We start from the raw sequence: 27,394 nt of genomic DNA on the forward strand, positions 1-27,394 counted from the left end.
ACTACTACTACTACTAACTACTACTACTACTACTACTACTACTACTACTACTACTACTACTACTACTACTACTACTTACTACTACTTACTACTACTACTACTTACTACTACTACTACTACTACTACTACTACTACTACTACTACTACTTACTACTACTACTACTACTACTACTACTACTACTACTACTACTACTTACTACTACTACTACTACTACTACTACTACTACTACTACTACTACTACTACTACTTACTACTACTACTACTACTACTACTACTACTACTACTACTACTACTACTACTACTACTACTACTTACTACTACTACTACTACTTACTACTACTACTACTCTACTACTACTACTACTACTACTACTTACTACTACTACTACTACTACTACTACTACTTACTACTACTACTACTACTACTTACTACTTACTACTACTACTACTACTACTTACTACTACTACTACTACTACTACTACTACTACTACTACTACTTACTACTACTACTACTACTACTACTACTACTACTACTACTTACTACTACTACTACTACTACTACTACTACTACTACTACTACTACTACTACTTACTACTACTACTACTACTACTACTACTACTTACTACTACTACTACTTACTACTACTTACTACTACTTACTACTACTACTACTACTACTACTACTACTACTTACTACTACTACTACTACTACTACTACTTACTACTACTTACTACTACTTACTACTACTACTACTACTACTACTACTACTACTACTACTACTTACTACTACTACTACTACTACTACTACTACTACTACTTACTACTACTTACTACTACTTACTACTACTACTACTACTACTACTACTACTACTACTACTACTACTACTACTACTACTACTTACTACTACTACTTACTACTACTTACTACTACTTACTACTACTACTACTACTTACTACTTACTACTACTACTACTTACTACTACTACTTACTACTACTACTACTACTACTTACTACTACTACTACTACTACTACTACTACTACTTACTACTACTACTACTACTACTACTACTACTTACTACTACTACTACTACTACTACTACTACTACTACTACTTACTACTACTTACTACTACTACTTACTACTACTACTACTACTACTACTTACTACTACTACTACTACTACTACTACTACTACTACTACTACTACTACTACTACTACTACTACTACTACTAACTACTACTTACTACTACTACTTACTACTACTACTACTACTACTACTACTACTACTACTACTTACTACTACTACTACTACTACTACTATACTACTACTACTACTACTTACTACTACTACTACTACTACTACTACTACTACTACTACTACTTACTACTACTACTACTACTACTACTACTACTACTACTTACTACTACTACTTACTACTACTACTACTACTACTACTACTACTTACTACTACTACTACTACTACTACTACTTACTACTACTACTACTACTACTACTACTACTACTACTACTACTACTACTTACTACTACTTACTACTACTACTACTACTACTACTACTACTACTACTACTACTACTACTTACTACTACTACTACTACTACTACTACTACTACTACTACTTACTACTATTACTACTACTACTACTACTACTACTACTACTACTACTACTACTACTACTACTACTACTACTACTACTACTACTACTACTACTACTACTACTACTACTACTACTACTACTACTACTACTACTACTACTACTACTACTACTTACTACTACTTACTACTACTACTACTTACTACTACTACTACTACTACTACTACCTACTACTACTACTACTACTACTTACTACTACTTACTACTACTTACTACTACTACTACTACTACTACTACTACTACTACTACTACTACTACTACTACTACTACTACTACTACTACTACTACTACTACTACTACTACTACTACTACTTACTACTATTATTATTATTACTACTACTACTTTATTACTATTATTATTTAGTTATTTATTATTTCGTTTTAAAAAAGAATACTTTCTAATCCTTAATTTTGAATATATTATGTAGTTAACAGTTACAACAGTGATAAACATGTTTTTTTCTTCACGTGAATATCAAACGTCAGTGGTACGTGATGTCCTGTTTGCAGACAACACGTCTATATAATATCCCGTGATGTATTTTGACTGGGAGACTTTTAATATGGCTGCATCGGGTTTCTTCTCTAATAATGTAGATCAAATGTTAAATCGTTTCTAACAATGTGTTATAGTGGACACCCAGTCCCTGCTGATTTGGGTGGTGTGCTGTCGTGTCAATGAATATAACATTCGTTTCCTGTCTGTATTCGTGATAGGCCAGGTATTATAGGGCTATTCCTGAGTTTGCTGCATTGTAAGATGTTTCAGACTAATAAAATATTTCTACGATTAAACTTATATATTAAATACATTTTCTTGTTTAGAATATTAGTGTCTGTATATTCAATGTGTTTCTGGTCGTCTTAATATTTGTAAGAAGCCCAAACTGGATTTTGTCTTCAAATAATTTCGTACGTACGAAAAAAATATATTTTAGGAAATAAATAAAATTTAACCTAGTACAAATATTACAACGATCAGAAGCACGTTTAATATACAGCCACTAATATGTTATGCAAAAAAATAATTTAAATAATGTAATTACAATCGTTAAAAAGTCTTCGTTAGTCGATAACATCTTAAACATTGCAGCAAACTCAGGAATGTCCCTTTAAAGGTACAATCTCATAGTTACAAATGCCACATTTAGCTATGCGATTACTCGTATTTGTGGCATAAAGCGGGGAGAGTTTTAGGTCAATTGGTAGAACGCTCGCTTGAGGCGCTTGTGTCATAGTATTCAACCCACCAGCCGACCCATTGGCATCTAATTCAATAAGGGGCGGGACGTAGCCCAGTGGTAAAGCGCACACCTGATGCGCGGTCGGTCTAGGATCTATCCCCGTCTGTGGGCCCATTTGGGCTATTTCTCGTCCCAGCCAGTGCACCGCGATTGGTATATCAAAGGCCGTGGTATGTGCTATCCTGTTTGTGGGATGGTGCATATAAAAGATCCCGTACTACTAATGGAAAACATGTAGCGGGTTTCCTCTCTATGACTGTTAAAATGACCATATAGTTGACGTCAATCCAACAGCCGATGATTAATAAATCAATGTGCTCTAGTGGTGTCGTTAAACAAAATAAACTTCTTCTTCTATATTCAAGATATAATCTTTACATTTCACAAGAAAAAAGTGAATAAATAGTTTTAATAATATGCATCTGCGAGATTTCCCCTTTAAATAAACAATCCTTCTTGTGTTCATTTACAGGCCCTATCCGGAATAAGGAAGTATGCCTATATTGGAGGACTTACAGCAGGCTTTCATAAGTCCGCTCACTTCTCAAGTCATTAACGTCAGTTACTTAAACTGTAACCGCCAGATATCTACTGACATAGCACCTATATATATATATCCCACACTCTCAATGAAACGAATGAATGAATGTTTAACGACACCCCAGCACGAAAAATACATCGGCTATTGGGTGTCAAACTATGATAATGCTAACAAATAAAGTGATGATCAACATCAATATAAAAATTCAAGATTTAAATAAAAACAGTGTAAAGAACTGCAAAAATTTCAATGGTGCTGTATTCTCAAAGAGAATGTTACACCCCTGCTCCACGGTGAGGTTACAGCACGCGCAGGGGCCCCACACTCAATAATATACATATATAAATAGGGACTAACCTTTCTGCATGTTGTTTGGTTCAAGACGACGATGACATATAATGATATATTACCGTAGACTGGAGTTTAGTGGTTACAGTTCAACAAGTCAAGATAATTGAACCCTCCGTATGACGAGTTAACCACGCCCCCCGTCACACGTGATGCAAGGTTAGACAAACTGTCAATAATGGCTGCCGATTCGCATAGGTCGATAGCAAAATCAACCGATCTTCCGATTAAGTTTTTGCCTTAAAGGGACATTCCTGAGTTTGCTGCAATTTTTAAGATGTTATCGACTAACACAGACTTGTGAACGATTGTAATTACATATCAAATATATTGTTCTGCATAAAATATTAGTGGCTGTATATTAAACGTGTTTCTGACCGATCTAATATTTGTACTAGGTTAAATTTCATTTTATTTCCTAAAAACTATTTTTTCGTACGTACGAAATTATTTGAAGACAAAATCCAGTTTGGGCTTCTTACAAATATTGAGATGACCAGAAACACACTGGATATACAGACACTGATATTCTAAACCAGAAAATATATTTAATATGTAAGTGTAATCGTAGAAATATTTTATTAGTCTGAAACATCTTACAATGCAGCAAACTCAGGAATGTCCCTTTAATGTATTTAGAAATATCGTTTAATTAAAAAGCCGACAAGAGGAGACATTCATGTGTTTCACTACATGGTACATTTACAATGGCAACGTGATTTAAATCGACGAAACCATTTTTACTTCAGTAAATCGAAGCACAGGAACCCTTGTAGGATTGGAAAACATGTAGCGGGTTTCCCTGATGATTACGAGTCAGAATTACCAAATGTTTGACATCTAATAGCCAATGATTAATTAATCAATGTGCTCCAGTGGTGTCGTCAATTGACGGACAGCTCATTAATTGTTCTTGTATAAATAAAGTCCTGTGCTACCTTTATTCCCTGTCAGGTGCGGATCAAGGCAAGCCCGTAGGGGCGACATCTGGGGTAGGGCAAACAGTCTCTAGTGGTGGTATCCACATTTTTTAGTGGGAGAGACGTATATTTTTTATCTGGAGTGCACCCCCTCCCCCCTCCACCCCCGCCAACTTCACCGGTTCTGACGGGTTTGCAATGCAAGAGAATTGACCCCTCTGTATGACGAGTTAACCACGCCCCCCGTCACACGTGATGCAAGGTTAGACAAACTTTCAACAATGGCTGCCGATTTGCATATGTCCATAGCAAAATCAACCTATCTGCCGATTAAGTTTTCGCCTTAATGTATTTAGAAATATCGTTGTTTAATTAAAAACCTACAAAAGGAGACATTCAAGTGTTTCACTACTGGGAACATTTACGATGACAACGTGATTTAAATCGACGAAACCATTTTTACTTCAGTAAATCGAAGCAAAAGAACCCGGAAGTGACGACCGTCGAATGCAACCAAAAGAACATTTAAAACATCCTATGCTAACTTTTCTTGTCAGGACTGATAAATTAAAATGTATTGTTTTTGTTTTGTTTTTTTCTTCTTTTTCATCTTAATTTGTGTTGTTGTTGTTGTTCGACTTTTATATTAATGGAATCCCGATATGCCGAGGAACGAGAATAGAAGGCGCGGCGACGACCCTCGACTTGTTTAAAACCGTCACGTCTTTATTTTTGGTCGGGTTACGTTAAATGTTTTGTTTTTTAAAAAAAAAAAAAGGGGGGGGGGGGGGGGCGTGATCAGTAACATTAAAATACAAGGCGTGGGGGAATGCTATCACTGTACCATAATTTTATGCACGAACGGTTACAAAACTATAGCAGGATACAGTTGCCTGTGCAAAAATTAGGCAGGCAGTGGTTTAGATTGTGGGATTGCGAAGTTTATGGGTGTGTATTCTTACATAGCTGCACTGCTTGACCTAACCGATATACGGCACTTGCCCTATTTATAAAACCAAAGCCATACACGAAATTAAAACAACAAAACAAAAAACACCAACAAACAAATAAATCACAACTGGCATAGTCAGAGGGTGGGTTAGTGGGGACCACATCTTTGGACCTCAGGTTATGTGTACTCAAAGTAGGAAAACGTACGTCAAAAGTAGGACTGAAACAGTACGTAGCGACATTATTCATGCTCATATCGAGAAAACACTTTTTTATGTCGTGCTCAGTTTGTACATGCATTTCTATTAGAAAGTTGCACAAAGCTAAGATATAAGATGACACGTGGAAGAAAAAAAAATGCCTATGCTTTGCTAAAATTTTGGGTATAAAATAATGATGAAAAACAAAGCTACCGTACAAACTTGAAGTTTCTGTCCCCAACAATCCAATCTCACACACACACACACACACACACACACACACACACACACACCATTAGTTATCCTACTGTCAGCACAGAATGTACTCACAAAGATTTATCTGTTCTAGAGGCATAGGCAAATAAGAAATAGTACTAAATATCATAAGACAACCCGTGCTTACAGAACAATTATACAAAATGAAAATTTAATTTTAAAAAATGTATATAAAAAACCCACAAAAAAACAACCAATTAACATGAAACTAAACCACAGATTACTGTTCGCACAATTTGTTTAATATTTATTATGAGAATACTTCCTAACATTTTCTTTTTCTCTCAAAGAGAGGGTCTTTACATATTAATCGCCATGCAGTCTAGTACTACTCAAAAGAATTTAAGGGTCAGACGATATTTTCGACATTATTTTCTGAATGTCAATTATATTAGCTAGACCATAATGTCACGCATGGTAGTGTTCCATTTTGACGAAAGTGGGTCTAAGCAACCCATAAATGAATTAAAATCCACTGTCATTGACGCTGTCGACTAGTTCTAATGGCGAAAACATGATTACATTTGCACATAAATTAGGGCGAAAGCGAAAGGTCTGCTAAGTGCCCATAACTTGCTTTTTCACAAAGCGCTTCATTTGCACGCTTTGCGTGTATATTCCATGTTCCCAATGCTGAATTTCCGTATAATTGGAGCTTGCGTTCGTGTACGGTGCACACTCCAAATTCGACAATGGTACTACGTCAACTGACTATCGAAGATCGAGGAAGGGCTATTGCTTGGCTTCAGGATGGCAATACGCAAAGAAATGTTGCTCTGAAACTTGGTGTCAGTCAGAGTGTCGTTGGACGACTGTGGCAACGGTACCAAGCAACGAATTCTGTTCGAAATCGTGCACGTTCGGGAAGACCCCGAAGCACTACAAATAGAGAGGACCGCTACATCACCAATATGGCTCTACGTCAACGCACAACCACTGCACGCCGATTACGTGACAATCTGCGGACTGCGACTGGAAATCGAGTGTCTGATCAAACCATACGCAATCGTCTGAGAGCCAATAATCTACGCTGCCGTCGCCAGGCTGTTCGACCACCACTCCTACCACGTCACAGAACGGCCAGACGTCACTGGTGCACGCTTCATCTGCGGTGGCAACGTGTTCAGTGGGGTCGAGTGATGTTCACTGATGAGTCCAGGTTTAGTCTCCAGTTCAACGACGGTCGGGTTCGTGTCTACAGACGTCCTGGGGAGCGCTTCGCTGACGTTAACGTTAGACAACGTCACCGGTTCGGTGGTGGCAGCGTCATGGTGTGGGGCGGCATCTCTATCCACCACAGGACCCCCCTCTATGTGGTGGATGGCAATCTGAATGGAATCCGCTATCTGAATGAGATTATCCGGCCGTTGGTTCTCCCAGGCCTTCAGCAGATTGGCGGCGGGGCAGTTCTGCAGGATGACAATGCCAGACCCCACCGCGCCAGGGTGGTAACGGACTTTCTCAGACAACAAGGTATCGCCAGGATGGAATGGCCAGTATATTCGCCTGACTTGGCCCAAATAGAGCACGCCTGGGACGAATTAGGCAGGAGAGTTCGGGATAACCATGCCCCTCCGACCAACCTTCATGATCTGGGTCAACTTCTTATGGCAGAGTGGCAGGACATTCCCCAAGAGTTCTTCAGACGTCTGATCAACAGCATGAGCCAACGATGTGTCGAGTGTATTGGCGCCAGGGGTGGATTCACACACTATTAAATGAATGTTCTAATGTGTAAAATCCGTGTTTGACAACCTCCAACTTTGACAGCATGTCATGTGACTTTCTTGTATACAGTGACGTTTATTTGTGTTTTTTTGTAAATATGGAACAATAAATAAAAAATTTGGTGTAGTTTACATCATCAATCTAATACACTCTGAAACTTATTTGGTTATAAATTTTTGACCCTTAAATTCTTTTGAGTAGTATATATATATATTCATTCAAAAATGTATCTTTCTGTGGCATCCATCTCCAAATCCTCTAAACGTGTACAGTCAACTGAGCAATTAAAGATTATCATTTGATGGGTGTTGTCAAACTGAATCCCAAGTCTTGCAAGTCTGAATTACTCTTTAGCAGCAATATGTCAAACACACAAAAAACAATGAATATCGTATTAAATGAAATTGTTGAAAGTGTTTCATTTTCAGCAGCAATTTCACCCCCTGCCCCAGTTTTTCTTTTACATGCCAGTTGAAACTGTTCTACTATTTCTGTCTTTTCTCTTCTCAATATCAAGATGCAATGTAATTTGTTTAATAGGTTGTCTTGAGAATCTCATTTTCAACATCTAATCAGTGACTCCACATCCATTGGTTCAGTTACTGAAATATATAAAAACAAACATGTTAAGTATTTCACATCCATTTGAAGAAGTGTATTAGTCTGTAACTTAATTACATACATATCGTTGTATTAACTTAAAATTTTATTTAATTTCAGGAAAACATTTTTTTTAAACAGGAAACAAAATCGGTGTGACTAAACAAATTATAAAATTAAAAGTATAGCAGTACATTAAGAAAAGTAGTAAAAAATATATTTAACTTTGACAATGTTATTTGATTTCTATTACAGGGTTCGCACGGGCCTGGAAAAGTCCTTGAATTTTGACGTAGTACTTGAAAAGTACTGGAATTTTGCAAATTCAGAAAAGGTCCTGGAAAAGTACTGGAATTTCATTAAAAACTACTTGAAAATTGCCGAAATGTACTTGAGTTTTTTTACAAGCAGAATGTCTCTCTTACTGATTAAAATCTGGAAAAAATAATAAGTATTTGCTGACGTATTTCTCGGGTATTTGTCGTAATCAAAACCCGGAAGTGATATGTGTTGCTGCCGATATAGATAGACTGGCATACAGGTCCTTGTTGCGCTTGCTATATGCACCACAGTGTGAAGATTAAAGTAGACTGGGCAGCTGTCTACTGGAAACCGTGCATTACTAATAGTTGAACCGGTTTATGAGCGAGACAGGTAACCAGTCGTGTGCTGAAAAACGGTCAGCAGTAGTTAACTAGTGATGTGTGTGTGTTAAACTGCTTGTAACATTGTGCCAAAAACTACTTGAAAAACTGAAAAATATACTTGAAAAGTACTGGAATTTCTGTTCACCAGGTCTGTATGAACCATGTATTAGAAAGTTGCACAAAGCTACATAAAAGATGACATGTGGAAGAAAAAAAATGCCTATGCTTTGCTAAAATTTTGGGTATAAAATAATGATGAAAAACAAAGCACCGTCTCCAAAAGGGTTACAACATTACCTTTCAAGCACATGACCATTAGAAAACAACAATTCTTTTACTATCATTTATCTAAACATTTAAAAATATATCCATTAACTTCCAAGAGTTTAGGGTACATAATTTTACCCTCAGTACCCTCTGGCAGAAACCATTAAGTGGAAAATTCTAAGAATATCAAAGGGCTGGTCAAAGATCACAAACACTTGAACACGTTAGGTGAAGAATTGTTTTAATATATATTATGGTAAAATTGTGTCGTTTTAATTGGGGTGGGGTGGAGGGGGACTAATGGATAAGTTAAAGTTTGTTTTGTTTAAAGACACCACTAGAGCACACTGAATTATTAATCATCAGCTATTGGATGGCAAAAATTTTGTACTTTTGACGTATAGTCTCGAGTGGAAACCTGCTACATTTTCCTATTAGTAGCCAGGTATCTTTTATATACACCACCCAACAGTCAGAATAGCACATACCACAGCCTTTGGTATACTAGTTGTGATGCACTGGCTTAAATCGAATCAAACAGAGAAACCGTAACCGGCAGATGTGTTCCGATTGCAAAGATTAAAAATCTTCTCTTTTTTTTTCTCTTTCCTTTTTGCTTCCAAAAATTTCAGGGTCCCTACATAAAATGTGCCTAATTTATAACTTTCCAGACAATACTTCCTTATCATCCTAAAGCTCACAACCATATAGGCTACTCCCTCACCCCCCCCCCCCCCCCACACACACATACACACAAAGCACATACACTCGCACACATGCAAAAAAAAAAGAGAAGACTTCCAAACATTCCAGCATGCTTGTTAAAGCCGCACGCCCTAGTTCCATCCAGCGAAAATAAATTATAATTTTGGTTAATCTACAAACCTGTAACACACATTTATAAAATGGAGTGACAAAAGCAGGTTTTATATCGATAAATACCATGAGAATCCCCATGTCCCAATTGCTTGAAATAATTTTGAAAGTTAGTATTCTGATGTCACCGGTAGCTGTCGCTCGAAGCGCAAAAATGCCTACGTCACGACAAATTTCACAGAGTGCGCACAGACTTCGAGTGTGCGTTCCTTTCACCTCTCCTGGACATGTTCCAACTGTTCTGTCCTGGACAGCGAAAGGAATGAGTTTGGAACAGGAAGTTACTTTACGAATATGGGTGCTTCTGTTTAGGAAGTGGCTGCTGCAGCAGTCATGATACTTGAATCGGAATAAGACGATACTGACCATGTTGACTATACTACAGTGTTTGAAATAATAAATTATATATATTTTGTATAAACCGCAATTAGCCTACATTTGCTATTCGGAACCGAGTACTAGTGCCTAACCTATTATCAGCAATTAGATGCACCGTTTATTATTGGTGGGGGTGGTGGGTGGGTGGTAGTGGTAGTGGTGGTGGTGGTAGTAGTAGCAATAGTAGTAGTAGTAGTCGTCAGGGGTGGAGAGGCACTTCCCCTCCCCAGGACGAAAATGTAAGATTTTTTTTTTCCTACTCTATTTAAATAAAGGTAACAATATAGCTTGTGTCCCCCACCCCCATGGCATGCCCCCCCCCCCCCCAATCCCGGGAAATGTTTACCTTTTCGCTTATTAATAACATTAAAAAAGGTTCCTGTGTCATATCCCACCACTCGATATCATTGTTTGCCCCCCCCCCCAATACAAAATCCTGCCTACGTCACTGCCCACCCCCACCCCCCAAAGTTGTATCCCCTCTCCTGATATCGTAAGACTTAGCAACATTATTGGTTTTAAGGGTTTGTAACGTTTTGTATTGAGATACTTACTTGTCTGAACTTTATTGTTAATGAAAATGTTCACGAACTGTGAAGAAAAACCTCACAAATGAACAACAAGCAAACGACAACAAATCGGATGTTGATTACGCGAACCGTGCACGAGAAAACAAACCGAACCAAAATGATAACGGTCACGTGGTATACCAACGTCTGTGACATTGAAATGGAAATATCCCCTCTAAAAATAGATTAGACCTTGTCTGCTCAATGTTTTTTTCTCAGAGGCACGTGGCTTTTTAAGAAATACGAAAAATGCATTTTGTGGTATTACAAACACCAGGATTACCAGGATTACCAAAAAACACTTCAGGTGAATGGAAATGTATATTCTAAATAATAAACGGTAAGTAAAGTGCAATTTTATTTGTGAAAAAAAATGGTTTTAATAGCGAAAAACAACGGCGTAATGGTTAACAACTAGGGCGTGTCCCTTTAATACTATCACTAACCCTAAACCTAACTTAAGCCGGAATGAACTGAATGCAGGAACGATCGGAAGTCGGCGGACTGTGTGTAGTTTAACGATGAATTCTTAATGACAATATACACATCGAAGACTGATTAAATGAGTCAGTAAATTCCATTACATTTAGAGGGAAAGTGATTTTTAAACTCTAACCTTCATAGAATTTATATATCAGTTGAATTTTGATGGATTTCGGCAAAACTTCACTTTCAATACCACGTAGCTGTCGTCGCTGTTAACACATGTCAGCAGAAGTATATGTTTACCATGATTATGATTCAGTTGGAGGAGACAATTATTTTAACTAATTTTAATGCTAACTATACAAAAACGTTACACATCGAAACAATTATGTTGTCTAACCTAATGGCGTCCAAGCAAAGTTGGGCTACGTGGTCTTTGAACCGCGAAACATGATTGGTCGAGAGCGGTTGTTAATCACGAATTATGCGTGACGTCAATATGTTTATTGTCAAAGCGATACTACGTACATTCTTCTGGGATATAGTTTAACTTAAGAAATGTGCGAACAGAATCGTTTTTGACATTTATAATCATATTTATTTTAAAGGTGTATAACTGTAAATGATCTGTGCATGGATCTAATAAGGCTGGATCTAATGACGACAGCTAACTACTGTGATGTTCTCTTGCAATGTTAGAGGTAAGTAGGCCTATTTAAAATTATTGTTTGTATGATTGTTTGTTCATCACTGAAGTCGGAGCTGGTGTAGCCAGGATGCATTGGCGTAGGAAGTGGGAGGGGGGGGGGCATATATATGAGTTTGTGTGTGGACTCCTCCCCCGCCACTGGGATGTTAGGCCTATATTGAGGGGCCATCGACATTGGAAGAGGAGGACCATGGCCTGCATCTCACCCCCGCATCCGCCCACCCCACCCCGCTACGCGAATGCATATTAGTAAGATTGTTCACGAATTGTTCGCGAGATTAATTTAATTCAGTTTATTGTATACAGTATGCGCTCGATATGTCGTTTCCTTATGGCATTATTATATAAAAACAAATAGTCATCTTCCATTTTACACAACGACGCAATTTTGCAAATGAAATGTCACATGACTCGAATCCACGTGAACCGTATTCGCCAATATACCGTTGACACCTCAGAATCGAGAACCATACTGACCCGCAAGCGTGCTGTTCAATCCACATACATAATGTGAATTGAAACCAAAACGGGTTGACACGGTTTGGTACCCGAATTTTTGTGTTACGACCTGTATCCTATCGGACTAAAACGCACTGATCTTTCTAAGATCTTTCTTTCTAAGCAAGAGTGGTACACCTCCATCGTCAGTACTGTGGCTTCCAGGCAACGAGACGTAATTATGACGTCATATGGTTGCTGGGATAACAACTCTGGCCACGAATCTGCCAGAAAATCGATGTAAAGTACGTCCTTGATTTTACTTCTAGTTTCGTTTTCTCTGGTTGTATTCATCCTCCACAATATACAACATTAAATTGCCCTGGACCCACGTCTCTCGGCATCTTTATTTCAATATATTCCACGGAGCAAGTCCTCGAACCCCCAACAGATCGCGATCCCTTTGGGAGCTCGGTTCATTTAGCTTCAACACATCAAATTGAACCCCCAACAGATCGCGATCCCTTTGGGAGCTCGGTTCATTTAGCTTCAACACATCAAATTGCTCTTTGTGGAATTTTGTGACTTCCCCTTTACAAAATCCTGCATTGTTGACAATGTTACAATTGTTTGCTTATACTTGGCTTATGCTAGGCTAAGACTACCAACTGCCAGCAGAAAGTTGGCCATCTCGATGGTTGCGTTGTAATTTCTCCAACTCCCAACTTACGACGCGTGCGCTCTGGAAATGGTTTATTTAACAACACACTCAACACATTTTATTTACAGTTATAAATGGCGTCGGACATATGGTTAAAGAGAGTGTAAACTAAAACATGAGCCTTATGTGCTGGAAAGATGCATACCCGGACCACCAACACATACTGACACTTTACCAAATGAAAAACGTTTAACTTTAGTGTTAATAATAAATAAAAAAAACGTGATTATTCCTGCTAACTGGGGCAGCCATTTTCTTTTCTTTTCGAGGCGTCCGGGACAGCCAGCTTGGGGCGAAGTGACGTCAGCTCCTGACCATCTCCTGTATGTACAATGTAAACCAAAGCAGTAATTTTCGACAAGGCACTTCTCTTTGACTTGTAAAACAACATATTTGACACCATAATATAATAAACTATTTAACTAAATATATTTCAAGTTGCATTATGCTTCTCTCACACAGTGGCGAATATATGGCGAATGGGCTTACGAATGCAATTCGCCACCAATTCGCAATGATTACAAAGTGATCGCCAGACATTCGTAGGTGTTCGTAAGCATTCGCGGTCGTTCATGGGGTGTTGCGAATATTAGGAACATGCTCCTAAAATTCGCTAGGAAAGCATATTCTTATTGTTATCGCAACATTTTCGTAAGCAATCGCAAGACATTCTTATTGATGGCAAGGCATTTGTAGTGATCGTAAGACATTTGTAAGGATTTGCTAGCATTCATCCATACGCATGCAAACAAAACGTTGCGAATGCTTGCGAATCCATTACGAATAAAGCAAATCGGTTACGATTTTTTGGCCATTTTCTTGAGAACGCATTGGGAATGCTTGCGAACGGCTTGCCAACACTTGCGAGTACTTGCAAATGCTTGAGAATGACATGCAAACGTTAAGATTGTCTTGCAAATGCGTTGATAATTCCTGGCGATTTGAATGCGAATATTGCACATTCGCCGCAGTTGAGCCCGCTAGGGTAGCCAAACTGGTATAAAAGACCCCATCTTCCCTTGTTCTATATACATTTGTAGTTCAGCCATGGCCGAGGCTGCGAGGCAAGTGGCAACACTGGCATTGCTGGATTCTCACCATGCTGTTGTTTCACAAGTTGCTGTTGTTGCTCTGCAGCAAGAAGAACAAGAAAGAAGGCAGCAGCATCAGACCCAACGTAGAAGACGCAGACAAACAAGGAAAAGGTCATGTTGGGTGAGGGACTGGCTGTCACACGGAGAGAGGTTGCGGCACTCGCACTACTACAACCTGATGGAGAGTCTTCGGCAGAGAGACCCAGACAGGTTCAAGAACTTCACCAGATTGGAGCGGGCCTTGTTTGATGAGCTGTTGGACCGCCTCAGGCTGCACATCACCAAGCAGAACACCTCGTACCGTGATGCCATAGAACCTGGCCTGAAGTTAGCTGTGACGCTGCGCCATTTGGCAACTGGGAACTCATATGTTGACCTGGGGTACAGCTTCCGTGTCGGAGACAACAGCATCAGCCTGTTTTTGCCAGAGGTGTGCCAAGCCATCATTGATGAGTTCCTTGATGAAGCTGTTCCGGCACCTATGACCAAAGATGAGAGGAAAGCCATCGCTGAAGAGTTCCAGAGACGCTGGAATGTACCCCACGCTTGCGGTGCCCTTGACGGCAAGCACGTTGCCACCAAGAAACCCCCTCATTCCGGATCAGAGTACTTCAACTACAAGGGTTTCTTTTCCATCGTTGTGTTGGCATTGGTGGATGCCAATTACCGCTTCTTGTGGGCTGATGTTGGTGGCGTTGGTTCTCAGTCTGATGCCCAGATCTACAATGCTTCGGAACTGGCAGAAGTCCTTCAGAGTGGAGAGATCAACCTGCCTGACGATGAGCATCTTCCAAATGACGACAGACCACATCCATATTTCATGCTCAGTGATGACGCATTCACCCTGAAGTCATATATGATGAAGCCGTACTCACGCAGGAATATGATCTACGAGGAGAAGATAGCCAATTACCGCATATCCCGTGGGCGACGTGTTGTGGAGAACGCATTTGGCATCATGGCTCTTCGCTGGCAAGTCCTTCTCACCACCATGCAGCAGAGAACTGAGACAGTGCAGCTCATCGTCAAGACATGCATGGTACTGCACAACATGATGCGTACCAGGTATCCTGGCCACCATCAAGCACTGGTAGACCAGGAGGATGCCAACGGCAACCTCATCCCTGGTGATTGGTGGCGTAATGCTAACATGCATGACATGTAACAAGCAAGAGGCCCAACAAGAGAGTCCACCAAGGCCAAGCAAGAAAGGGAATATCTGAAGCTGTACTTCAACAGCCCAGCAGGATCAGTCCCATGGCAGGACAACATGGTGTAAGAAGTCTTCAACAAACTAAACACTTCGAGTTCTTTTCAGTGAATTAGAATATATTTGTTTTGGGCACCTACTGTATTATGGGACTGAGACATTTTAGGACTGAAATATATTTTAGGAATTTAATGTATTTAAAAATATATATATATAATTTGTGGCTTATTATATGTTGGGACTTAATGTTTAATGTTGTAATGTTTTTAATTTGTAATGCTTTTAGGGACTATGTATTTTAACAATTCTATAATAAAACAAACAAGTAAAAGTTCAATTACGAACAAATAACAGTCATTATTTATTTTGTTCAAATTAAGTTCCAAAACATACAAGTAAAAGTTCAATTAAGAACAAATAACAGTCTGGAATCCAGATTGTGACTGTAAAACTGTCACTATAAAATCATAATAATTTCACATTTCACTGTCACTTTTCTCGTCATCTACTTGTCGCGGTGTTGGGGGGTTGCTGACAGCGGATGAGGTGTGTTGAGTAAGACCTGCGACAGGCGGAAGTTGTCTCCAGTGTTGTCCGGTGTGCTCGCCTGAAAAGACGGGATGTTGGAGAACGACCCCAAGGATGTGCTGGAGATGTTCAGATCCGAACTGCTGCTGCTGAGGGGTATGAAATGGCTGCTGAGGGGTTTGAAATGGCTGCTGAGGGGTATGAAATGGCTGCTGAGGGGTTTGAAATGGCTGCTGAGGGGTATGAAATGGCTGCTGAGGGGTATGAAATGGCTGCTGAGGGGTTTGAAATGGCTGCTGAGGGGGATGAAATGGCTGCTGAGGGGTTTGAAATGGCTGCTGAGGGGGATGAAATGGCTGCTGAGGGGGATGAAATGGCTGCTGAGGGGTATGAAATGGCTGCTGAGGGGTATGAAATGGCTGCTGAGGGGTATGAAATGGCTGCTGAGGGGTTTGAAATGGCTGCTGAGGGGGATGAAATGGCTGCTGAGGGGTTTGAAATGGCTGCTGAGGGGGATGAAATGGCTGCTGAGGGGGATGAAATGGCTGCTGAGGGGTATGAAATGGCTGCTGAGGGGTATGAAATGGCTGCTGAGGGGTTTGAAATGGCTGCTGAGGGGTATGAAATGGCTGCTGAGGGGTATGAAATGGCTGCTGAGGGGGATGAAATGGCTGCTGAGGGGGATGAAATGGCTGCTGAGGGGTATGAAATGGCTGCTGAGGGGTATGAAATGGCTGCTGAGGGGTTTGAAATGGCTGCTGAGGGGTATGAAATGGCTGCTGAGGGGTATGAAATGGCTGCTGAGGGGGATGAAATGGCTGCTGAGGGGTATGAAATGGCTGCTGAGGGGGATGAAATGGCTGCTGAGGGGTTTGAAATGGCTGCTGAGGGGGATGAAATGGCTGCTGAGGGGGATGAAATGGCTGCTGCTGCTGGTACTGCCGCATCCAGGTGGCATCCTGGGACTGCCACGGCGTCACGTTGGGAAAGGTCTGCCCTGACCAACCCTCAGGACCAGGCATAGGGTGCCAACCCTGGGAGCACTCGCCGCCATACGATCCCTGGACGGAAGACCTCTGGACGGATGAGCCCGGGACAGAAGACCCCTGGAATCCAGATTCCCCTGGCTGCAACTGCGTGGCGGGGCGTCACGGGGCATGGCAGGACACCTGCAGAGCAAGGCCCAACTCCTCATCAGGTGTCATGGTGCGAGGTGTCAAGGTGCGATCAGCCTTCTCCCGCCGATGCAAACTGAAAAGACAGAAAACAAAGAATAAGGTAAAAATAAAATACAACAGTGACAAAAAATACAACAGTTATAAAAATACAACAGTGATATGAACATGAAAACTCACCGAGCAGCAAACTGCCGGACTATGGGAAACACCTGCTCCTCGAAGTCGTCCCACTCCTCTTCATTCATCTTCCGGACCACACCAGCAGTGTAGTCCATCATCCCCTGGCGCTGGGGGTCCATGGTGGGCCGCATGTTCTGGATGATGTCCAGGATCCGCGCATGGAACTTGTTGGAGTCGGCGACCAGCTGGACCGAGGGATTAGGTGCCTGCTCGCAACGGTTGCCCTTGGCCTTGCCGGACTTGGCGGACATGCCGGACTTGACGGACTTGCCGGAGTTGGCAGTGGAAGAGGTCCCGGGCAAGTGCTGGGAGTGCTGAGACTGGTGCGACTGCTGAGAGTGCCACGACATGGCATCCTCTTTGTCAGACTCATCGCTGCCATCAGACTCATCCCGACCCCACTTGAACTGCAAATACAAATTATACATATAAAAGAAGGTCAAGTCCAAGAAAGCAACCAAGAAGCCCAAGCAAATTTACAATTTTTTTTTTTCTTAATTTCAATTTAATATTTAAAAAACCTGTAAAAATAAATGGTTAACATTAGATATTAAATTATTTTTCATACTCGCCGACTTAAGGTTGTGTCGCCGCGGGGTTCTGATGAAGGGCACTAGCCAGGACATCTTGGTCCACAGCCTCTTCTCGTTGGGGGTACCATGGATGAGGGGGCTCCAGTTGGTACCAGACTTCCTCGTCTTGCATTTACTGATGACGGTTCGGCAGGACTTGAACCACAGCTGAAGGGTAGTATCATCAAGACCATCACCCATCCTCACTGCCTGCTCCCCAAACAGTTGGATGCGCCGCTTGTAGTCATCATGGTTGGTGTCGTAGATGGCAGGAGTCTGTTCCAACCATTCGAACATGATGTCTTGCTGGGCCTCAGTCAGCTTGGCACTGCGCCTGTCGGGCTTCTTGGCTGTGGACTTCTTGACCTTTGAAGGAGGAGGTGGAGTCGGAGAGCGTGGAGGAGGAGTGGGACAGCGAGTGGGGCCTGACTCACTGTCTGACATCTCGTCCCGCTCAGAGTCTGCCTTCTCTGGCCTGGGCTTCTTGGACTTGACCTTGGCCTTCTTCTCACTGGACGTCTTGGCTTTCTTGGGGTCACTGGATGCCGCAGCCTTCTTGGTCTGGTCATCACTGGATGCCGCACCATCGGAAGCAGAGTCTTTGTCGTCAGGCTTGCCCCTGGCCCTGCCTCTGCCGCCACCGCCCCTTTTGCCGGCCCTGCGCATGATGAAGGACGAATAAAACAATCTTGACTATTCAAGATAGCCTGGCGAATAAAAGTGACACAGCGAAACATTGGCAAGGGGTTTCGCCGCGCATGCGTTGTGTAGTCGTTTCATTCGTAAGGCGTTCGCAAGCATTCGCAAAATTCGCAAGGGCATTCGTAAGTATTCTTAACATTCGCAAAGGATTCACAAGAAATTCGGCAAATTGATTGTTAAGTAATCGTAAGCTTCGTAAGAAATTCGCAAGGATTCGTAAGAAATTCGCAAGCATTCGTAACCATTTGTAAGGCCTCACTTGTTTCAGTAATTCTCCTGGCCAATCGTATCATTTTTGGCGAATTTGCCGCGAATATCAAATTTTTACATTCGCAAGGATATTCGCCACTGTGTGAGAGAAGCATTACGGAACAAAATGGGGTTATAATATTTAGCTGTTAAATAATCCAAAGGAAAAATGTACACTATTAGGCCTATTGATATGCTACGTTGGAGCAAAAACGACAACCCACGATACCCAAGTGATAATTTTATTTTCTTTGGGACTACGTAATAGACCTCTTTCACATTCCCATTGCGCATCTACGCGAAGAGTATCGTTCCTTGCCGAATTGGACAGTATCGAGGCTATATACAAATTTGGGGACATGATCGACAGTTGTCATGAGCGTTGTGAGTAGCTTTGTAGGAGCTGTAAATCTCTAGCGACTAACGTACACATTTCGTACAAGATGTTAAAATGGCAACGAAAAACGGTCTACTAAAGTTTACATCGGAATAGTTTAAGACCAATAGCAGTGAAACATTAACTCAGACGAAGTCTTTGGAGCCGCCTGTCAAGGGTATTTTAAAAATGTAAAATTAAAAGATTCATACAATAAAATTAACTTTAGTGGAATGTGTGTTTTACTTTTAACAATTACAATTATAGTTAAATACTCACGCGGATTTCCAGTGATGTTTAATTCTCCACGTATATCAGTACTTATCAGTAATAAAATATGCCTCCCCTTCCCCCTAAAAAAACCCCAAACAAAACCCCTAACTCACACAGACCTTTATCACAGCTCTATTCTCCCCTTATCATTAAAAAAAGACAGTCGTACAACTACTAATCAATGTTACATGTCTATCTACAAATTATTTATTTATGTATTTATTTATTTACTTATTTATTTATCTTATTTTATTTATTATTTTATTTTATTTTATTTTATTTTATTTTCACTATCATTTATATCAGATACATACAACTTCCCTTGAAATAATATCAGATATTTACGAAGTTGTAAAACAGGGGCGTAGGCTAGATGGGTTCGGATGAAGCAAATGGTCCGCTTTCAGAACTAAAACATACAGGTTTATACATATGGAGTTTCTGGTGGTTGAAAAACAAAATAGAAAAAGGTCCACTTAGTTCATATTCGACCACCCCCCAGGTCCAGATCACGCTACGCCCCTGTAAAACATATATGAGCCGTAACACGCGAAAACCTATAACTTAGCATGACGTCAGAAACCGAGTAAACGCGGCTCAAAGTTCGACATCACATGTCAATGCGTAAGTAAAAGTTGGCATGTTGTTTGCGTTGTTTGTTTTGAAGAATTTAGAAGATGACATCTTCTTCTTTACACGAAGATCAGTTTGAAGTAATCATATATCTGTATGTACAATAGTGTTTGGTCACTATTTTGTATTTTGTACCTGAGAACATTGGTCGAGATCGTTAGCGATACCATCAGCACTTTGATAAACATTTACAAGTATAGGGTGAAGTCCTATATATCGATATGGTATGCAAGTATCACACGTTTTTATAACGTACATGATTATACATAACAAAGTGCAGCAACCATGGTAGATCCATGCAACCCGATACGATCCTAATTTTATGTTTGGTCTAACTTATCAATAATGTATATAACTTCAGGCCCGTAGCCAGCATGATTAGCGGGGGGTGGGGTAAACGGAACTTATCAAACGCGAGCGCCGAAGGCGCGGAGCCGTAGACGGGGGGGGGAGGGGGGGTGACGGGGGTCCCCATATATGTAGATATATATATATATATATATATATATATATATATATATATATATATATATAACCCCTTGCCAAACAATGAGATGACGCTGATTACACTCGAGAATAATACACGAACTTTTGTTGGGAAATATACGTTAACAAGTTGCATTAATTTGTGGTATTCATGTGAAATGGCCTGGTCACAGAGCCACGACAAAAAACCGTTTGTTTTCAGTCGTACCAATGTATTTATAATAAATGATACATGCCATACTTCTCACATTCCACAAACAGGATAGCATACACGAAGTCCTTTCGTGAATCATTGGTTGGGACGGGAAATAATCAAACGGGCCCACTGAGGAGGATCGAACTTTCAGCAAATGGAACCTCAGACAGACGTTCTTGTTACGTTATCCCGGTCATCTGGGGACAAGGACTTTTATATGTAAAATCCTATTTGTTTTTTTCATTTGAGCGGAACTCTCAATCCTGCGGGGTGGGGTGGGGGGGGGATCGTCCGATCCCTCCTGGCTACGGGCCTGACATGGTACTTAATATGTTTGCTTCAAACATTCAAACGAAGTACCTTATGACTGCACATAATAAACCCTCATAAGTTTATAATAAAGAGACCATCCTGAGTTTGTAGCTATATTATCAAGCTGTCGGCTAGTCTAATCTGTTATAAATAAGACTTAATCTTTCTTAGGTTAAATAATCTTGCTTCGAATTTAAATAGCTGTATATGCAATACAGTTACATTTCTGACCATTCTCAGGTCGGTAGCAACCAGGAAGTCGGAGGGGGGACTATAGCCCCACTTTTATAAACCCGGTTTAAAATATGGCTTTCCCCCCCCCCCCCCCCCCACACCAACTAGACTGTGTCCCTCCGCTACAGATTGTGCCCCTTCCCCTCCTCCAATTCCAGATATCGTTCCTACGGGCCTGATTCTAATGTTTTAAATACCATAGCTCAACTTTCATATGTATCATTTAATTTGATTCCAAATACCGAACGAAATTTTAAATATCTTGGTGAAAAGAAATCCCGACAAGAATCCTGAATGTATTTATCTGTATAATGGTTTATAAATATTTAAATTATGTTAAATATAATAAATATCTGCATACATACACGTGCGCACACATTAATATTATTTCAGCCTATATCCGATATTTATTGCGTACGAATCCGAACCGATGGTTTGCCGGGCGTTAACAACAAAATATTTTTTTATTTCGTGATAAGCAATAATTCACAAATGTCTCTAATAAGTCTTGTTGGATGTCGACAGAATGTTCGGGTTCCCTACTGATTGAATAATTAATCATGGAGATATTCACATTACTATTGCGTGGCCTCCCATTGTCTGTGCCCCCTTAGACTTAGATACGGTTTTAACGTGCTCCTATACCTCTATGGTTTCGAGCACGCCTACCCCCGAGTCCTGCCTTCGATAAGATCGGTGGTCTGACTCGGGGCAGGAAAAACCTAACTACTATAACAATTTAAAAAAATTGAAATTTAATGCCAAAATAAAAAATAAAAATATGCCAACATTAATAATTTTTGACTGCGTCCTTAATACATATATAACCCTATTCTACAATAATAATAAAAATTAAATTTGACGCAATTTTAGATGGGGAAATCTAAAAATATATAATTTACCCATATAATAGAATTATTTAGTCCCCAGAGGAAAGGAGGAAGGGTAGGGGGGTAGACCCAGCCCACAGAAATGTTATATTAAATTTAATATTCCCGCCACTTAGCTTAGTACCTTAGTAATTAAAGTAGTTTAACGTGTCCATATACCATTAGGGTTTCGAACACGCCTATCCCGAGTCCTGCCTCCGATAGGATCGGGGGTCTGACTCGGGACAGGGATAACTTAACAAATAGGGTCAATTTAAAAAAATTGAATATTAACGCCAAAAGTATAAAAAAGGAAAAAAATGGGGTCAATAAGTTTTGGCTGCACCCTTAAAGAAAAATATTAACATTCCTAACCTATATAAATTATTAATATAATATATTTTCGGCGCAAATTTAGATGGGCTGGTCTAAAATTAATAATAATCATTAAACAATATTCATTGAGCCTTGCGGAGCACTCACTCGGGGTTTGGAGTCGGTATCTGGATTAAAAATGCCATGGACGTAGAAGTCGTGACAGCAGCATGGGCGTAGGCTGGGGGGGTTCGGGGGGTTCGGACGAACCCCCCCCCGCTGAAGCAAATGGTCCGCTTTCAGAAGTAAAATATTACTATTTTTTTTTTTTTTTTTTTTTTAATTATTATTAAATTTTGTTTAACACAGTGCTGTATATGGCTCTATATTCATATAGGCGTCCATGCGTGCCCGTCGCTTGTTATTACATAGTTTTATTTTGTTATAAAATAATGTAGTACACCGAGCTCATGTTAAGCTTTCGAAATGTATGGTCATCAACAAGGATATGACGTCAGACGTTGACGAAAATATGATCCAAAGACATAGAAGCCTGGTGATTTCGAATTCCAAACGTAAGTACTTGCAAATGACACAGCCCAACTACATGTACCTATATGCACTAGTAGCGGCAGTATACTTATTTCAGTTGTTTTCCAGCCTAATTTTGTTTTGTTCAAAGGATAAGGAACATACACACTCGTTTTCAATATTTGATGCGCAAGCCAAAAAATTAAAGCCGCATTATCGCCCAACCATACTATCCAAAGACATCTTATCTGCTCAGTGGTGTAGGAAGGTGATTTCCAAACGTAAGTAGGCCTACTTGCAACAGATATTCCCCCAACTATCAATATGCACTTAGACTAGTAGATATAGTATACTTATTTCAGTTGTTTTCCGGCCTAATAAATTGTTTTGTTCAAAGGATAAGGAACATACATGTAGCACTCTATTTTGAATATGTGACACGCAAGCCAAAATTAAAGTCGCATATCGCCTAACCATGTTATCCAAAGACAGTGCTCCACAACTAGTTAACGAAGGTCATGGTATGTGTTATCCTGTCTGTGGGATGTGCATACAAAAGAGCCCTTGCTGCTAATCGGAAAGAGTAGCCTATGTGTAAACATAATTATGGTCCTTGACCATATGTCCGACGCCATATAACCGTAAATAAAATGTGTTTAGTGTGTCATTAAATAAAACATCGGCAGTGTCGTACCGGATATACGTTTTTTTTCATTGGTTCGTATCGATAATTTGATGTAATTTTAGTAAGCGACGCCAGCTTCTCTGATAGCACAGTGCATTTTACTTCATAAACATGTTGGTAATAAATAAAATACCGCACTCGTTTCACTAGATATCATTAATTTTAGAAAACTCATGAACTTCCCAAAGTATCTGACCTCACTTTCGTTCGGTTAGATACCTTTGGGAACTTCATTCGTTTCGTAAAAATGATATCTAGGGAAAACCTGTTTAGTACTCTCTTGCTCACTCTCTTTTCCCCCATCTCCCTCTATCTCATGCATACGTGTCCACACACACACACACACACATACACACTTGACATTGACAACTTACCTTAAGCTTAAAATGTCCAGTACTCATGGCGACTGTCATTTTAGAGTAGGCCTACACGATAGGTTTTATTAGCGAACAAACAAGAGCTTTTTAAAATAATTTTTGTGGTCATATTTTACTGTAGGAAACATGCTAACAATGTAACTTTAAATAAAACAGTAGAGCTAGTGTTGTTGCCTAGTTAGGCCTCGCATTATTGATAATATATACTGTAGTTCAACTCGAACCTTTGATCGTTGTACTCCGTTTTGAATTACGTATGCAACTTTCTATTCCAATCCAATACAATGGAATAAATGAAAGTATAACTTAGTGTGGTTTTAAATTGTTTGCAGCAAACATTCGAGATGGGCAGGCCAGAGAAAAGAAAACAGGAACTGAAAATTGCATCCAAGAGATGTCAATCCCTGGATAAATTCTTTAACAATAAACGACCACGACCAAGAGAAGGGCAAACCCAACAGGCACCACGAGAAGAACGCCCGACTCCTGACGAAAAAAGTAATCCATCAGAATCGCCATCAGGGTCTGCTAGCGAAGGATACAAAGAAGAATCCCAAACCAAGACACCTACTGCAACAATTAACGATATTGGACATATCATTACTGCAACAATGTCAGTACTAGATATTAAAAAAGCAATTGAAGGACTCTCTGATGGAGAAAAATATACACTAATCAAACACCATAGCCAGCCGTCCGAAACATATACATTTCCTATAATATATGTTGGTGGCTGTAACCGCAGTTTTAAACTCAGCTGGTTGAAGGAATATCAATGGTTAGTTTATAGCCAAAAACTCGATGGTGCCTTTTGCATCATGTGTTCACTTTTCTGTATGAATCGAGAAGGGAAAGGGCAATTTGTCAATCGGCCATTTATAAATTGGCAAAAGAAGTCCGAAAAGTGCAAAAGCCACGAAAGCAACGAGTACCACCAAGAGGCAATGCAAATTGCAGACACGTTCATCAAAAGTATTGAAAATCCTAATGCCACTATTCCAATTTTGATGGAAAACAATAGGTCAAAGAACATTGACAAAAACCGAGAAATACTTCGATGCATTGCAGAAGCAATTGTGTATTGTGGCAAGCAAGGTATAGCATTACGTGGGAAGAACGAACACTTGGAGGATGAGAAAACAAACCCGGGAAATTTTCTCTCCTTGATCAAGGTACTGGCTAGGTATTGCTCAACCTTACATGAACATTTAATGGAGCCACAAATGAAATGTGTCACTTACTTGTCACCACAAACACAAAATGAGTTACTCGATGTTATAGGCAATCACATAATTCTCGGTGACCTTGTCCAAGAGATAAAGACAGCACAGTTCTATAGTATCATGGCGGATGAGGTGACATCTCATAACACTGAACAGCTGGCTCTGTGCGTCCGCTTCGTGGATTCAGATGAAAATATTAGGGAGGAGTTCATACAATTTTCAAAAGTGATTCGCACCACGGGTGAATATCTGGCCAATGAGATCATTCACATACTGGAAAACCTTGGTATACCATTGAAAGATATGCGTGGTCAAGGATATGATGGGGCGAGTAACATGTCATCTGGTCGAGTTGGCGTCCAGGCTAAAATCCGAGAGCATGCTCCATTAGCAACATATGTGCACTGTAGTGGCCATTGCTTAAATCTGGTTATAAGTCACGCCTGTAACATACCAGAAGTGCGTAACATGATCGACAAACTTAAGAACTGTTGCCTTTTTTTCCGAAATAGCCCAAAGAGAAATGAACTTCTTGAGTTGATTACAGCGATTAAAGTCGAGAACCAAACAAGGAGAAAAACTTTAATTGATCTCTGTCGGACCCGATGGGCGGAGCGCCAAAATGCCTACCAACACTTTTACCAGTGCTATTTCTTTATTGTTGATGCCCTACAGGTGATCGGCTACAAGATGCATCTTGAAGAATACAATGGTCTACATGAAGGTTTTGCAGAATTGTATTGGGATTGGAAAACACAGACCCGCAGTGATGCGCAGCAGTTGCTCACTGGTATAACAAGTTTTGGCTTTATTATAGTTTTCCTCACAGTCTACCAATATCTCTCACATCTTTCTGGACTTACTGTTCAGCTCCAAAGCTCCTCTCTGGATATTATTCATGCATATAATGCCGTGAACGATATTAAAGATATCTACAAGAAAGAGCGCCATGACGTTGACAGTAATTTCGAATCTGTAATTTTCAAACAGGCAGAGAGAATGGCAGCAAAAGTGGGTGTTGAGCCCAATAAGCCAAGGGTCAGTGGGAGACAGATATACCGTGCCAATAATGCTGCAAGTAGTACTGTACTGGAACACTACAAACTGAACTTGGCAATTCCTTTCTTGGATCATGTGTGTGAAAATTTAAACTCTAAGTTTTCTGGACTGGCTAAAACTGCAATTTCACTGCTAGGACTAGTACCATCTATACTTTGTGAAAACAACATGTCGATTGACGAAATCCTACGTATGTACAACGAGGATCTCCCATCACCCGAGGTGACCGACCTAGAATTGAAACGTTGGAAAATGCGATATGAAAATGTGTCACCTGAGAGGAGACCTTCTACTCCAGCTGCTGCGTTGAAGGATTGTGATGGAACCCATTTTCCTAACATAAAAACTCTTCTCAGGATCGCATGTACTATTCCAGCAACCTCCTGTGAGTGCGAACGAAGTGCAAGTTCATTAAGGCGTTTACATTCATATGCGAGGGCAACGATGGGGCAAGAACGCCTGTCTGCATTGGCACTCTTGCACATTCATTACGATAAGGAGATTGATCTTGACCGTGTCGTGAACGTGTTTGTACAATGTCATCCAAGGCGTCTTGAACTCTCATCGATAATTAAACCATAAACCAGTTACGATCTA

The 27,394-nt window shown here is 40.3% G+C and overlaps 4 protein-coding genes across 4 annotated transcripts in view; 3 read left to right on the plus strand and 1 right to left on the minus strand.

Moving 5' to 3' along the window:
• Window positions 1-3,920, minus strand: part of LOC121377781 (nicotinamide N-methyltransferase-like) — a 20,836-nt gene extending 16,916 nt beyond the window's left edge. Inside the window, exon 1 of the mRNA XM_041505870.1 lies at window positions 3,819-3,920. Within this exon, the coding sequence (XP_041361804.1) occupies window positions 3,819-3,828 (10 nt within the window). The 5' untranslated portion in view covers window positions 3,829-3,920. The remainder of the gene's footprint in view (window positions 1-3,818) is intronic.
• Window positions 3,921-14,562: 10,642 nt separating this feature from the next.
• LOC121377226 lies at window positions 14,563-15,774 on the plus strand. Its single transcript, XM_041505135.1, has one exon. The coding sequence runs from the start codon at window positions 14,563-14,565 to the stop codon at window positions 15,772-15,774; it is 1,212 nt and encodes a 403-aa protein (XP_041361069.1).
• Window positions 15,775-16,510: 736 nt separating this feature from the next.
• LOC121377228 (autotransporter adhesin SadA-like) lies at window positions 16,511-17,371 on the plus strand. Its single transcript, XM_041505136.1, has one exon. The coding sequence runs from the start codon at window positions 16,511-16,513 to the stop codon at window positions 17,369-17,371; it is 861 nt and encodes a 286-aa protein (XP_041361070.1).
• A 5,826-nt stretch (window positions 17,372-23,197) lies between these two features.
• Window positions 23,198-27,394, plus strand: LOC121377792 (52 kDa repressor of the inhibitor of the protein kinase-like). The gene is made up of 2 exons (XM_041505882.1): window positions 23,198-23,497; window positions 24,848-27,394. The coding sequence occupies exon 2, from the start codon at window positions 24,860-24,862 to the stop codon at window positions 27,377-27,379; it is 2,520 nt and encodes an 839-aa protein (XP_041361816.1). The 5' UTR covers window positions 23,198-23,497; window positions 24,848-24,859; the 3' UTR covers window positions 27,380-27,394.

Source organism: Gigantopelta aegis, chromosome 7, assembly GCF_016097555.1.
Source record: "Gigantopelta aegis isolate Gae_Host chromosome 7, Gae_host_genome, whole genome shotgun sequence".
Classification (NCBI taxonomy): Eukaryota; Metazoa; Mollusca; class Gastropoda; order Neomphalida; family Peltospiridae; genus Gigantopelta; species Gigantopelta aegis.

What these genes read in the sequence shown, in the direction of transcription:
- LOC121377226 (XM_041505135.1), top strand. Translation starts at nt 14,563, where the DNA reads ATGGCCGAGGCTGCGAGGCAAGTGGCAACACTGGCATTGCTGGATTCT.
- LOC121377228 (XM_041505136.1), top strand. Translation starts at nt 16,511, where the DNA reads ATGGCTGCTGAGGGGTTTGAAATGGCTGCTGAGGGGTATGAAATGGCT.
- LOC121377792 (XM_041505882.1), top strand. Translation starts at nt 24,860, where the DNA reads ATGGGCAGGCCAGAGAAAAGAAAACAGGAACTGAAAATTGCATCCAAG.